General features: G+C 63.5%; 1 protein-coding gene across 3 annotated transcripts in view; it reads right to left on the reverse strand.

Moving 5' to 3' along the window:
- Positions 1–15,252, reverse strand: part of GRAMD4 (GRAM domain containing 4) — a 69,745-nt gene that overhangs the window by 23,758 nt on the left and 30,735 nt on the right. For all 3 annotated transcript variants that reach the window (XM_046011952.1, XM_046011955.1, XM_046011953.1), the window contains exons 2-3: positions 14,970–15,180; positions 10,933–11,053 (exon numbers count right to left, since the gene is read on the reverse strand). In XM_046011952.1, coding sequence (XP_045867908.1) covers positions 10,933–11,053; positions 14,970–15,180 — 332 coding nt within the window. The remainder of the gene's footprint in view (positions 1–10,932; positions 11,054–14,969; positions 15,181–15,252) is intronic.

A 15,252-nucleotide genomic window follows, 5' to 3' on the forward strand; every position in this document is an offset into this window, starting at 1 on the left:
ACAGTGCGGCAGGCCCTCACGCGACATGCCTGGCGGCCAGAGCAGACGACGGGTGGTGAGCTGGATGGCAAGACACCGGTGGTGGGGCAGGGGCTGGTGTCTGAAGGACACAGTGCACAGCCCCCATATCTTGGGCCCCGGCCTTCCCTGATCTCTGCCCCTGAGGGTCCCCGGTGATGGGGGACCCAGAGCCCTAACATGTTACCAGCCCAAGAGCCCCAGCCCCCACGGGGCCCTCCCCTCGGCCCACATGAAGCCCGGCGGCCCAGAGAGGCCTCCCGCTCGCACACAACTTCCTCGGCAAACACGCACTGCGCCAGCGTTACACACCGGGCTCTGACGCCCTGGCCAGGGCAGACTTCCCGGGGGACCCCTGCGAGGCGCCCGCGTGTGTACTGGCCCCAGGGGGCCTTAGGAGGCGGGTCTCCTGTCCTGACATAGGCGGGGCCCTGGGACCCTCTTCCCAAAGGGCAGGTGCCCACTGGCCGTGGGACATCTCTGTCCTCCCATGTGTCTGCAGAGTGTGGCTCCGCCACCACCCATGGGACTCCCTTCTGCACCATGTGACCCTCCCGTGGTGGGCCTGGCCTAAACAGGTGCCTGTAAGGAATCAGTCTGAGCACTCGGGGTCAGCCCGGAGAACTCCCCCCCTCAGATCCTCACCTCGAATTACGAATCCCTTGTGCCCAGCAAGGTGACCAGTCAGTCACCGGTTCTGGTGACCAGGCTGCACTTTCGGGGGTCAGGATTCTGCCCCCCACATTCCTTCCTGAGACAAGACACTGCATCCAAGGAGCCGTGCCGGCCCCCCCCGGGAGAGACTGACGAGCCCCTCTGTCTGTCCACCTGGCCCAGAGGGGCCTTCTTGTCCCGGGAACACACCTGTTCTCGGCTGTTCTGAGCACTTCTGGGCCTCTGCGTGGGGCAGGCTGCAACCAGCCTGCCTCCCAGGCCCAGGGAGCCACCCTGGTAAGGGGGCCGGAACACCCACTCGTCCATCCGAGCCAGGGGCTGAGTGACAGGCGGGGTCCCCAGGAGTGGGAGCCCCAACCCATACATCTGGCTGCTTAGTCACAGACACGCACGGCAGAAAGGCCACCGTGTGAGCGCCCACCAGCCCTGCCCAGGATGCGCCGCGAGGTTCCCGGCACAATGATCTGCTCCCTTTCAGGGACCGGTGTGGCCACAAGGGCCTGTGACATCTGCCGACCCGGCACAGACAGCCAGGGGCCATCGGAAGCCTGTGGGAGACTGGGGGACCCAAAATGCCTAAGGAGTGAGTCTGAACCCCCAAACTTTCTAGGATCTGAGGTCGCCCGTGAAAGACAGAAGTCAGCACTCATTCACTCCCTCCCTGAGCTCCTGTTTACGGGGTCCCCGCGAGAGCAAAGCAGGGCTGCGGGCGTGCGGCACGGGGGAAGCAGGGACGCTTCCCGGCACACGGCCCATCACCACCCTCCGCCCACCAGAGCAGCTGGGCAGCAGACTTTCTTTTTTCCTTGTTTCTTTTTAAGATTTAATCTACTTATTCCTTTTAGAGAGAGAGAGAAAGGCAGCACCCACACATGCCGGCGGGGGTGGGGGGTAGGGGGAGAGGGACAAGCAGTCCCCACGCCGAGTGCAGAGCCTGACGCGGGGCTCCAGCCCAGGACGCCGAGATCACCACCCAAGCCGAACGCAAGAGTCCGGTGCTCAAGCCCCTCAAGCCACTGAGCCACGGAGGCTTGACTGTCCAGTGAGGCTCGATGTCCTCAACCATGCAGTCCCCCTCCTGCAGCGCAGGGTCCCAGCGGGCCAGGTCCTGCTCACGGAGCAGCTTTCAGGGTCCCCGACAAGAAGACCGTCGGGTCGGGCTTGCAGCCCCCTCCTCACAGGGACCGCCGACCGCTGCTTCCAGAGGGACACGGCGCGCGAACCACAGACGGGAGCCCCGCGAAGAGGCGGACGGCAGCGCCGTGTGGCCAAGCGAGTCGTGTGGCAGCTGCGCATGCGCTGCAGCCGGCAGGCGCCCCCGGCCCGAGAGCAGGGCAGGGCTGGCACGCCTACGGTCACCCCGGGCACCTCATCCGCCAGCAGCCCACAGCCACCCTGGCTCAGAGGGAGAAAGACAGGAGGCCTGGGCTCCCGCCCACCGCGCGCCCAGACGGCACGGGCCGCAGCCCAACCCCGCACCCCAGCCTCCGGGGAAGTCACTGGGAGGAAGGAACCAGCTTCCAGGCTATTTTTAAACCTGTAAAAGTAGAACTCTTCAAGCAGGAGTCCTCTCGGCACATAATTCAACAGGCCCAGCCACAGCCAAAAATAAAAATCAAGTGATAATCCTTAAATAAAACTCCTTCCCACCGGCCAGGCCTGCAAACAGAGACCACTGGAAAAGCTGAGCCGTTTCTGCCGCCTGGCCAGGTGGCAGCCCAGCGCACCTGGGGGCCCCGGCTCCGCCCCCTCACCTCCCTTGCCAGCGGAGACTGCGAGCCCAACTCACTCCTCTGGCCATCGCTGGGGACCCTTCTAGAAAGTAGGACCACGTGCTCAACCGCGACGAGTTATCGGGTTCTGAGAAAGGGTGCGGGTTTACTTTCAATGACCAGAGAACCAGCCACTGAGGCCTCCCTCCCCTCAGCTGCTCTCTGCAGAGGGACAGTCGTGATTGGCGACGCCTGGCTTCTACGGGCAACTTCCACCCGCCCCACCTCCCAGCTGCTATGCTCCTCGCCCCCGCGGACGAGCAGTCAGCAACCACGCCCTTGGACACCCGCGAACAGCACTGCCTCGAACAGCTTCCGCCGCTGAGATGGGCTGCTGAGACGCCGGCCCGTCGCGGTGTTTCCAGGTGTCTCAGGAAACTGACGGGGGGGTCTGGATGAACGGGGAGCGTGTTGGAAAACATTTCAACACGTAAACTCATAAGAAACAGGGTCCCAGCCTATCCCAGGAACCAACAGCCCTTTGTGAGAGATGGTGGGCTTCCTCAGGCCGACCGCGGTCCGGGCTCTGGGACCCTGGACCCGGTTCTGGAACAGAGTGTGTGGGCGCCCACCCCCCCCCATCCACGGTCCCTCTCTCTCCAACGCAGCTCTCGGCGCCGACAGCTGATCCCTCCGGGCTCCTGGCTGTCCCTGGGGCGGGGGCAGGCAGGGGCTCTGCTCCCCAGCAAGGTGAGATCGGGCCGAGCCTCCGAGCGGGGGAACAAGGCTGGCACCCAAAACACGAGCTGCAGGCCCCAATGCCAGACAGGACGGAGCAAGCGTGGGGAGGACCAGAGCTGGGCCGGCGCCCTGCGGGGCCTGGAAGGGTGTGCAGAAGCTCAGTAGAGACAGTGTGTTTGTTCATCCACTCGTGCCCTCACCCACGGACCTACCCATCCACCGTCCACCCCCCACCCACCATCCACTCACCCGCCCACCAACCATCCATCTGCCCACCCATCTGCTCACCCACCCACGGACTCATCCGCCCCTAAATAAGTCCACTCAGATACGCACGGAGCATCCCGCAGCCACCTGACCGCAGGCCCGAGCTGCGGAAACACAGAGATAAGGCAGCAGCTACCTTCCCGCTGTCGCACGAGAATCCAGCTCAGTAGAGGAGAGGAAACGCGGATGAGGGAGCGTGGGGCAGCCCCACCTCACAGGACAGCCGTCTCTGCCAGCTGGGCCTCACGCACACCGGTGAGGGTATCAGCGGCAGGGGACCGGCCAGGAGCCGGCCGAGGGTGGGGAAGGACGCTGCCCCGGCAGCCTCTCTCCCCCTGTGCCCGCGGGAGCTCAGCTGTACCACCTGTACGTGGGGGGTCACATCCTCCCCCACCCCAGGGAGCGGTGAGGGTTTGGGGGGAGATGCAGAGCACCATGGAGAGAAGTCCCAGAGCTCAGGGAGGCTCCTGCCTCAACATTCTCCAGGGAGCTCTGCTTGGTCACCCTCCACAGGGCCCGTCAGAGAACACTGCCGGACCCCGACACAGCCCTCGGACACACAGGCAGGCGCGTGCCAGCTTCCTCCCCGACCTCACCCCTTACCCCAAGACCCCCGCAGCCCTGAGTCCCAGAGAGCAGGGTCGGCACAGGCAGGACCCGGGGGCCTCTCCTCTGAAGGGTGTTCAGGCCAGGCGGGGCGCTCGGCTGGGACGACACGGCCTGGGGTGGCGAGCTGGCCTCCGTGCCCAACGTCCACGATCAATGATTACAGGCACATTCTCACCCGGCAATGGAAGGATTTAGAAATATGGAATTCTGGCCCGTTCAGTGGGTCAGACGGGTCATCTTCTTAGGGGCCAATTCCATTTTCTCTGAGATAAAGCTCACGTGATCCGCACACCCTGGCTCACCTCCGTCATCTGTCCTCACCTTCTGTACCAGCGAATTCGCAGCAGAACCACAGCCAAACAAACAAGAAGCCAGACCCCAGACGGACGCCTACAGGCCCCGATCCGCTCTCTGACCAACCCCACACCTCGCCCTGCTGTCCGCAGGCCTCGAACGGCCCGACCCCCCAGCAGCGGGCTGCGGGCAGCTCCCCGGACCCTCCTGTTCGCAGAGGACGTGCTGAGTGAGAAAGCGCTTCCTCCTCCCGCGCCACCCAAGCCGGCGGCTCAGAAACTTGCTTCCCTCCAGGGCCCTCCTGCTGAGTCTGGCACTCAGAGAGACACTTGGGGCTGCAGGAGTGGACTGGTTGCTTCCCTGACCAGCTTCTCTGGGAACCCCTCCCGCACGGGCAGCAGGGAGCCACGCTGACCTGCCCCGTCTCCGAGCAGGAAGGGGGGCTTGCAGGGGCGCCGGGGCCCGAGGTGGGGGGCCTGCCCCCAAGAACACGGCCTGCAAACCTCTGCCGTCCGCCCACCTGCATCCACGGGGAACCCGCACGCATCTGGCACCGGGAGGGTGTCGGTGGTCCAGGAAGGATGGTCCCGACCTCGAGGGCTCAAGACCCCAGGGTGGGGCCCCCTGGGAGAGGACCCCCAGCCAGTCCGGGGAGGATTCCACAACCTTCACCTCAACATGGGAAGAAGAAACCTCTCGGCCACAGAGAACCCAACACGGGTAAGGGAGCCTCAGGCTCAGCCCGGCCACCAGGATGCCCCCGGACCCCTGAGGCCCCACAAGCCTTTCCTCCAAGATCCAAACTGCACACCAAGTCCCTATGGGGAGAGCCTGCGTGTGCCGCTTACAGGGCTGGAGAACCTCCTTTCCCAGGGCCCCCGCCCAGCTGGGGACAGGGAACTGCAGAGAAGCGAGAAGAGGGCGCGGAGCTCAGAAGGCCGCAGCCGCTCAATGAAAACGAACGATGCTCTCAACTCCTTCATGAGCCTCTTGAGCAGATCCAGGCTCCTGCCTGCCGTCACGAGCCGGAGCGCGCCCAGCTCCCGTTCCCCTCCTGCGTCATTCCTCCCGGGGACATCTGTCCTGTTCAATATTACATGGAGAAGCCAGACGCTGCACACTCGGGCTCCTGCCTCCTCCCCACGGAGAATCGCCTGCTTTCGGGGAGAAAGCACTACAGGTCGCTGAGTGGAATTTCCACGCCGACCGCACGGGCTTTCGCAGATGGGGATGCTGAGGGCACAAAGGACACAGGTCACAGCGGGGTTGTGCCGTGCATGCGGGGTCCACACGGCAGACGGAGCACGGGACATGTGGAAGGACCATGCGGAGGGACCTCGGGGAGGCGACGTGAGCGTGGACAAAGCGAGACCAGGACAGGATTTACCGTAGAGAGACGGTCAGGACAAATGACGCACTTGCTTCCACGACAGTCAAGGGAAGGGTCAACCACAACATCGCAAGGCGGCCAGTCAGCAGAGGAGCGAGAGTGCATGGGAAAACCAACTCCGCGTCGCGGGGTACACCTTGACTGCAACCACGTAAATAATCTTAGGCAATTACAAAAAATAAGATTAGTTTTTAAAATGAACTGTTCAAGGACACCTGGGGGGCTCAGAGGTTTAAGCCTCTGCTTTCGGCTCAGGTCATGATCTCGGGGTCCTGGGATCGAGCCCCGCATCGGGCTCCCTGCTCCGTGGGGAACCTGCTTCCTCCTCTCCCTCTGCCCCTCCTGCTCGTGCTCGCTCGCTCTCTCTCAAATAAGTAAGTAATCTTTAAAAACCAAAAATGAAAAAGATGAGAACTCTTTACGACAGGTGTTAACAGGACAAAATGACACTGTGTGCCTGCTGACGCAGCACCACACCTGGGACGCTCCCGACCTGACCTCCCCGTGGGACATGGGACACACCCAGACCAAGGGACCCGTACTCTTCGAGAATGCCGACATCGGGAACACAAAGCCAGGCTGAGCCACGGCTCGGTGACAGGCGCCTGTGGGCACAGGACACTCGCAGGTAACGTGTGACGCGTGACCAGGCCCCTTCTGCTGCAAATTCCAGGACATCCTGCACACACAGTGAGGCCGGACCGGGTCTCAGGTTGGAGGAGTGTCTGGTGTCCACGTTCATCTCCAGACAGTGACACCCGGACTCACAGGTGAGAGCAGATGCTCGCTCCCAGGAAATCCACAGAAGCCATCAGACCCCGAGGGACACTGTGTCCGCAGACAGCCACCAAACAGGGTCAGAGAATAAAACACACAGGTGGACGGAAGGAAGGATACGAGACAGGCGGGCAGACAAACAGGGTCAAATGCCCTCCTTGGGGACAATCTGGCTGGAAAGGCCACCGGGTGTTTGGTACCCTTCTCGTGACCTTCCTGTGACTCTAAATTGGGTCAAAAGAAAAAGTGAACAGGAAACCAGAGCAATCGCTCAAGACCTAAAGCAACAAGAAACACACGGGAGTCTGTACCGAGTTGATGACGTCACCACAAAGAGGGGAAAGGTCACAGTCCCGTCCCCGTACCAGCCTCGTGGGATCGGTTCCCCCGAGCGCAGAGGAAGTAGCGAACACAGCGGGGCCACCGTGCGTGGGACCTGAGCATAAAACGAGCGAGGCCTAGCCCTTGTCGCTGGTGGGAACCGGACTGGCAGCAGGAGAGGCTCCGAGAATGGTCTGGTGAGGTCGAGTGAAGCCCTCGGGGTTTGGGAGCAGGGGCTGGGAGAGAAAACACACCGGCGGCCACAGCTGCCCCATGGGGAAGGAAACGCGAGGGCCTGCCGACAGACAGATGGACGGGCGGACCGAGAGACCCAGCGTGGTCCATCTACACAGTGGAGCAGAAAGGAAGGACACGCTCACATCTGCTGTGACCCCAATGAACCCGGAGGGCGCTGTGCTCCGTGAAGCCAGCCTGACACAAGACACACACCCTGAGGCTCCACTCACAAGAAGGCCCCTGGAGGAGTGAGCAGACGGTGGGACGGTGGCGCCATCGGCAGGGGGGAGGGGCGGGGACACAGGGGCAAGGTTTCAGTTTCAAGAGACGGCCGCACGGTGGTGGTACAGGAACGGGTCAACGCCCCTGAAGGGCACACGTCCCAGTGGTTAAGATGGTAAATCTTAGATCATCTGTCCACTTTCTCATTATTTTTATTTAAAAGAAAAAAACCCAGGGGACGCCCGGGTGGCTCAGTTCCTTAAGCGTCTGCCTTCAGCTCAGGTCACCAGCCCAGGGTCCTGGAATCCAGCCCGCATTGAGCTCCCTGCTCAGTGGGAAGCCTGCTCCTCCCTCTCCTCCCTCCCCTGCTTGGGTTCCCTCTTTTGTTATCTCTGTCAAATAAATAAATAGAATCTTGAAAGAAAGAAAGAAAGAGAGAGAGAAGGAGAGGGAGGGAGGGATGGAGGAAGAAAGAAAGAACCCCCCAAACCCAATGGTCTTGGATACAAATTCAAGCTATTGGAACGAACTTGGGATGCCCTACCTCTGCCCACTGGGAAGGCCGGAAACACCGAGAGCAGTGAGTACCCCCAGAATCCTTATTTACCTTCTTAAAACCACTTTTGACCAACAGGAGCCAGAGGAAATGACTAATTCCAGGACAGGGGAAGGGAATGTTTACGAGGAGCCTGGGAGCGGGGGGGACCTGGGTGGCTCAGCTGGTGGGACATCAGACTCCTGATTTCAGCTCAGGTCATGATCTCGGGGTCCTGAGATGGAGCCCCACGTCGGGCTCCACGCTCAGTGGGGAGTCGGCTTGGGTTTCTCTCCCTTGGTCCCTCCCTCACCCCCACATGCACGCATGCTCTCTCTCCAATAAATAAATCTGGGAAAAAAAAACAACAAAAACCAGAGTGTCTCGTCACAGCACAAAGCAAGGGATCGCTCAGGGAGGATTGGCTCATTTCGGAAGGACTCAGAAGCAAACCGGAAGAGGCTCCCACCGCCCAGAAGCAGGTCTATCTGAGCACCCGGGGGCAGCGGCCACAGTGACCAAGACAAGTCAGCTGTGTTCAAGGCCATGATCTCATGAAGACCCCAACAAGCCCAACACTCTCACCGATCACCCCCGGAGGATGGTCTGAGTAGGGAATCGGCTCCTGATTTTGGAAACTGGACGCTAAGGGAGATAACTCAAGCATGTATCTGAGGGGCCAGCCCTCGGAGCAATCGAGTAGTCAGGGTTTTAGAAATAGGTCAGCGAGCAAACGGAGAAAGGCTGGAGGGGTAGAAAGTCATCGTTCTGTAACCGACGGATCGAAGCCCTGTGACCAAGGACGGAAACCACCACAGGGAAGCCGCCGCTGAGGGAGTCCTCCCAGAGAGCGCCCGGGGGACGCGGCCATGCTGGCTCCGTGGGGAGCCCACGGGGTCGCCCCGGGCAAGGTCCAGGGTGCAGACGCCCCCCGCAGCGGGCCTGGGTTCCACCACAGAGAACAACTCAGAGAACCGGCACGACCGGGGCCTGAAGAGGGGCACCAGCCACTCAACGAGGGGCCTCGGGTACTGCCCCGGGAGTCGCCAGAAAATGAGGACACTGTCGGGGAAATCTGCGCTTAGGCTGGGGGTCCAAGGATCCGAAGGGCAATGGATGTTTCCAGCTGTGGTATCAGACCGTGGCTTTCATTTTTTAAAACACCAGGAGCTGCGACTGACAAGTACAGATGAAGGACAGGGGCTGGCCGGGACTGGCTTCCAAAGCCGGCCTGGGGGGGGCCACCTGCCCGCCGCTGGCCGCCTCCTGCCAAAGCTACGAGCACGTGAGACACTCTGCTTCGGTACATGCTCAAAGCGTCCCGTGGTTTAAAGGAATGTCCGTAACGGCCGCTTGTCACAACCGCTCATACGTGTCTGCGACACGGGCTGCCCAAGAGAAAACGAGACACTCCTCCAGCAAAACACTGAGGACAGACCACAAGGACGGGCCGAGACGCCAGCTGTGCCGGGCGGGTGGAGGCGGAGGTCCAGAGAGGCGTCCCTGCGGGTCCCAGCCATCCTGCCTGGCTGTCCACCCGACGGGGACTTGCACCCCACCCGCCCCGCCCCTGCCAGGGAACCCCCGCTCCCCTCCCCGGCTGGGGCTCCCTGGTCAGATGCTCTCGCATGGACAGCGCTTGGCTCTGCCTCACCAAGCCCCATGAAACCACCCCTATTCGGCCGCTTGATTCACCAAGGCAACGGCACCAAGTCCCACCGATGCCTTGGGCAGCGTCTGTCCAGCTCCGCCAGGACCGGCCAGGGCACCAGTGGGGCAGCCGGCCCCTCCATTCAGGCAGAGCCCCCCTGCGGGACCTCAGCATGGGCCAACGTCACGGGCACCAGGTCACCAGGGCCTGACCAGGCTGGCCCACCACCACTCGGCAATGACCTTGGACTCGTGGGGAGACCGTGCTGCTCCACGGCACTGTCCCTGGAACCAGAGTGCCCAGGCCCGGGACGACACCACGCCTGCACACGCCTGCAGCCAAGGACCCCGTACACGCAGGCACACGCATGCCCACACACGCACGTGCACAAACACATACACACATGCTCGTACCCAGGGGAGCGTGGACAGGCTAAAGGCGTTCTTCTGGGGGACAGGACACTGTGCAGAAATGCAGCGAGGCCCAAGTCACCTGCTTCTAGGAGAGCAAGGCAGGGCCGGCCCCCAAGGCTCCTCACCACACTCAGACACCCACTGTCCCGGGCAGGCGAGGGGCCCCACGTGGCTGCACAGCTGGGGGGCCCGCGGCTGGAGCCCAGATAACCCTCAGTGTGCGGACAATGAGGAGGGCGGCTCCGGTAGGGACCCCGAGGGATGGTGTCTGTGGGCCACCAGGAAGGCAGGCAGAAGGGAGGGGACCCGCCACGGGCCCTCCCTCCCGGCCCGGCAGGTCTGGGCCGGCTCTGGGCGTGCGAGGCAGGAGGCTGCTGCTTCTCTCTCCCCGGGTCGTCCCAGCATCTCTGCCCTCACCTGGGCCTCAGTCCTGGGAGCTCCGCAGGGCACAGCAGGGCACGCACACGGGTGCCACAGCAACCTGCCTGCGGTTAACCTTCCCAGCCAGAGGGTTCTCCCTGCGCAGAGACCCTTGTCCTGGCCCCACAGCTCCTGTCCGTGATGCAGGACAGAGGGTGGGCAGAGAGCAAAGGCAGAGTCACATGAGTTCATCTCTGTGAGCAGCGCCAGACGCTTCCACAGTGGTTTCTATCATTTCCCCTCAAGAAGCCAAACCCCAGCGCAGGGCCCGTGAGGGGAGGCTGTACCAGCGGTCCCACACGACGATGAACCCCTCGGGCCTGCCCTCCCTCCTTGAGGCAGAACTCAACAGAACGCGGCACAACAGCTCTGCTCCGTCCCGTGTGCGGGACACGCAGCTCACCGGAGCCACTCAGCAGGGAGCTCCCCGGCCTCCCTTCCGCAGAGTAAAGGCCCAGTCACCGCGCGGACAGAGCGCTGGTCTCGGGGGAATGGCAGAGGGAGCCTCCACTGGGGATGTCGCACAGGGGCCACATGTGTCCCCAGCACGAGCGAGCCCGGTGACTGCCGGCACAGGGCTTCACCAGCCCCAACGCCCTGCTGCGTGTCTGTGGGACGCATCCCCCATCACCCGAGCCAGGGGTACTCACGTAAGAAGTGTTTTTCCAGTAAGGCGATTTCCAGGTGACCTTTGATCTCATTTAACCGATCAAACTCTGTCCGGTTAAAGTCCTGGACTCCTGCAGCCATGATGAGGGTCCCCGGACCAGCCTAGGAGAGAAACAGCGAGAGCTCAGAGGAGCCGCCTCCCAGCGCCCCGCTGCTCGGAGGGGAGCCCCGAGGACCCTCCCCTGCAAGGGCTGGTCCCGCAGAGCCCCGGGGGGCAAGGAAGGCCCGGCCCTGCCGGGAACCCGCATCAGTCCATCTCGGCTCCACCGGCCATTGGAAGGGACACCTCGGACAACATGGAGAGCCTGGGAGCCCGGCGAGGTCAGCTTTTAGAAATGGTTTCAAAAATGAAAGCTGGCGGCGCAACATCAGGCCTCCTGAGAGCCACACCAGTCTCAGGCTGCGGAGGGAGGGCAGGCCAACATCCAAACCTGCGCTGGCCTCCCGGGGGAGGGGGAGTCCCGCCGCAGGCCCCATGCCTCGCCACCCGAGTCAGAGGGACAGGACGCCAGGAGGGTGGGGAGGGCGCATCTGCAGGCCAGGCTGCGCAAACCCAGGGAGCAGTGGCTCTCCGAGGTGAGCAAACACGGACAGGGCCAGGCCTGCTACACAGAGGGCAAATCACAACCACCTTGGGTTTCTGCGGCTGCTCGCCCAGGGGCTGGCACAGGCCGCCGCCTGCGTCTGGCTGACAGACGGGAGGGGAAGGGGTGCGGCGCAGGCCCATACCGCCAGGCCTGCCCAGGCGCACACACCGGACACTTCCACGGTCACCCCATGGCTGCACCCACATGCTGAGCTGGCGAGAAGCAGCACCCGTGTGCCTTCCCACGCGACAGGGGGATCTGGCTCCCAGTCTGGGTTTCCGTGACCCCCCTCCTGGCCAGATGAGGGTGGAAGGGGACACACAGCCTGGGCAGGGTGCAGGACAGACCCCTCATACACATACACGTGTCTCCTGCTCTGAGGCCACATCTCAGGAAGAAGGCGCTGACGTCGGGAAGCCAGTGGGTTCGGGGAAGACCCTCTGGCCTGTGGCTGCCCGGATCCTTGACCTATTGGACTTTGAGCTCCCCTGGCCGCTGGGGCAAGTTCCTCTGTTTCCCTGCGGCCCCCGAGCCCGGGCAGCAGTGGGCACAGGGACAGAGGCGGTGAGGCGGAAGGCAGGCTCATTCCACCACATGCGACACCGCCTCGCCCCTGCACATGAAGATGCCCCTCCCCGCCCACCCCCCCTGACGGCCAAGGAGGAGGCCGCACGCGGAGGGCAGAGGCTGGCAGAGGCGGCTCTGCACGGACCCGGAGGCAGAACGCTCGATGCCATCACGTCCGCCAACTCCTCCCCAAAGCGAGCAGATGCCGCGCGGTTCACGGGGCCACATGTGAACGCATGAATCCAAGTCCTCAGAGGCTGTGACGCTGTCCGTCGCCAGGATGCTGGAGACGTCCATCGGCAACCTGCCCTCAAGCGTCCAGAACCCCCGTGGCGTCCCCCTCGCGTCTAAGAGAGCCGGGCCCGCAGGTTCCAGGTGGACTCGGTGCTGTCAGCAGCTCCGAGCCGGAGCCCCGTGGACGGAGGGAGGGGGAGGGGCTGCTCTCGGGAGCCCACCAGCTGGGAGGCAGTGCCCACGGGGATGCGAGCCCCAGGGGTGGCACTCTGGAACCCCGAGGCTCAAGCCCCTCGGTGAGCCCCCTGGGTCCCTGCAGCTGACCACCTGTCAGACTTCCCGAGAGCAACAACGAGCTGGGGGTCAGGGGCCTGCACCCGGGACGCAGCTGAGCAAACCCCCAAGGCTGCGGCACCACCACAAAGCCAGGGCGCGGGTGGGCCACTTCTTCCTGCGCCCTTACGCTGGGGCCGCTCCCCCCACCCCTCGGGCTCCCCCGCACCCCCGCAGGGCGGCACTTCCTGCTGCTGGAGGAGCCCGTCCCTCGGCCTCCTGCACACGGATGGGGCACCGGTCGGCCCCAGCTCTGGGGCTCTGGTCCCCTCCCGTCATACCTCTCGTCACTGGTGTGTCACTGACCCACCTGGTCAGCCCTGACCTCTGTCCCCCGTCCTCATCTACAACGTCCCTGCCCGGTCACACCCCGAAGCTGGACATCACGCCAACTGCTGCACCCTCTCCCCACACACCCCGCCCTCTCGGGCCTCCTCAAGCCTGTCTGGCAGCCCAGGGCCCCTCCCCCGCCCACGGCCTTGCCCTCCACCGCTGCGTCCACTCTGCCCAGGACCCAGGGGGCAGCCAGGCACGAACCGACAATCACTACAGGAATCTCTCGTGGGACCAGCTGGTCCAGAGAGATGGAAAGTAGATGTGGGTGCAGGGGCTGGGGGGGGTGGTCAGTGTTTTATGGGGACAGGGTTTGTGCCTGGGGTGAGGACGACGTTCTCGGGGTTTGCGTCTGGGGTGAGGACGACGTTCTGGGATGGACAGGGTGAGGGTCACACGTCACCATGAGAGCATGTAACACACCAAACGGTGGGCAGGACGGGAGCTCTCAGAGTCTTTTACCACAATCAAAGAGAAGTAAAGTGAAAAAACCCCAAAGCCTACGCCCAAAGATGACCAGCCTCCCTCACAGCAACAGCCACAAATCAGAGCCTTGCTCTTCCTGTCAGGCCGGCCGAGTGGAAAGCCATGAGGACGCCACCCCAGGCTGCGCCCGTGCGGCCTGGTAACAGCCACAGACGACAGACAGCGCGGGCTGCACACGCCCAGCAGGGATGCGGCCCACAGGGGAGAGGGTCCGCGGTGGGGAGTGGTCAACGCATCACCGGCACATCCCGGCGCAGCGGCCGCCGCTCAGACCAACCTCAGGGGCCCAGCCACGGCCCCGCAGGCCCCGCGCACCAAGGCAAGTCCAGGTCTCTCCTGAGAGGGCACCCACAGCAGGGCAGCTGCCACAGAGTTCTGGCAGGATGGACAGACGGACGGAGCACGGCGCCTGATGAGTCTGCCGCGAGATCCCTGTCGCACCCCACGGTGCGCTCAGACCCCCGTGTGGGGATTCTTGCTCCTGAGAGGCCATGGCCCACTTAGCCCAAGGATCACCACAGAGAACCGTGGCTCGCAGCGCCCCAGGCTGCCACCAGCCACACAGGGTGCCCCAGGAGACCCAGCAGCAGGGCCACGGCCCCCTCAGGGACCCCGAGGCTGGAGGACCAGTCCACCTGTGCCGGCGGACAGCGGCCAACTCCCAGGTGGGCTGCGCTCCCGGCTCTGCAGCACCGGCCTGCCTGATCGGGCAGCCCGGCTTCTGGAGGCAGTGCTGCTGAATTATTCATTCCTGCCAGGAGCGAACTCGCAGTCCCTGTTTAAAGCCATTAATAATACAAGAAGCCAGAGAAGGCGAGTGCTCACAGGCCACACCTGGGAAGGAGAGCTGGCTCGGGGGCTGAGAGAGGAAACCAATGGACCACCGACTCCGGTCATCCACACCGGGCAAGACGGCTCTGGGCTTCTTCACCAGCAAAGGGGAACATCGGGCAGCTGAGCCCACGACGGTGAGCCCCGCGATCACCTCTGGCCAGAGAGCTCACCCTGCCCCAGCCCCGCTCCTGGCTGAAGAGGCACAAGCTTCTGGAAGGCAGAGCCCACCCAAGCCCGGCTCCCGCCGCGGCCAGGCCGCCCAGCTGAGCTGCTCAATGGACACTTGCTGCCCCGCTGCAGAGCGCCCGCAGACTGGCCCACAGGGGCCAGCTTTCTGTGCATGACTTCCCCACGAGAAGTCAGCCAACCACCGAGGAAGCCAGCGAGAAAGGGAAAGAAATCCGGCGGCTGGACGGACCTGTGGTAAAGGCTGTGCGAGCCTTGATCGGGGAGCCGGACACCTGCCAGTGGCCAGCGAGGTCCGGAGCAAGATACGGGCAGAGGGAGCCACACTGGTCGGGACATGGATGCCAAAGGCACACTCACTGGACCATGTAAGGGGGGGCGGCCCCTCGTGCCCACGGTGGTCCCCGCGGCCGAAGCCGCACAGTGGAGGGTGCGCCTGGCCCGCCCGGCGTACTCACAGCGTCCCTCAGCTCCTCGCTGTCCCGGGCCGAGGTCCGAGGCATCTTCAGGGGCACCTCATCTCCGCATTCGGTGTCCGAGGCATTTGGAGACTCTGCTAGATCGAGGAAGTCATCTCTCTTGTGACCTCTGAACCTGATTTTGTCCAGCCTCCTTAGCATGTTCAGCACTGAGCCCCTCTGCTTTACCTTAACATGACGGTCGGGGTCCCTGCACGAGAAGAAAGGAAGAGGCTCGGTCACTCGGTCACCCCTGCTGGCCACCTGCCCCAGTGCATGGTTC

This window comes from Meles meles, chromosome 7 (assembly GCF_922984935.1).
Source record: "Meles meles chromosome 7, mMelMel3.1 paternal haplotype, whole genome shotgun sequence".
In the NCBI taxonomy this organism is placed as follows: domain Eukaryota; kingdom Metazoa; phylum Chordata; class Mammalia; order Carnivora; family Mustelidae; genus Meles; species Meles meles.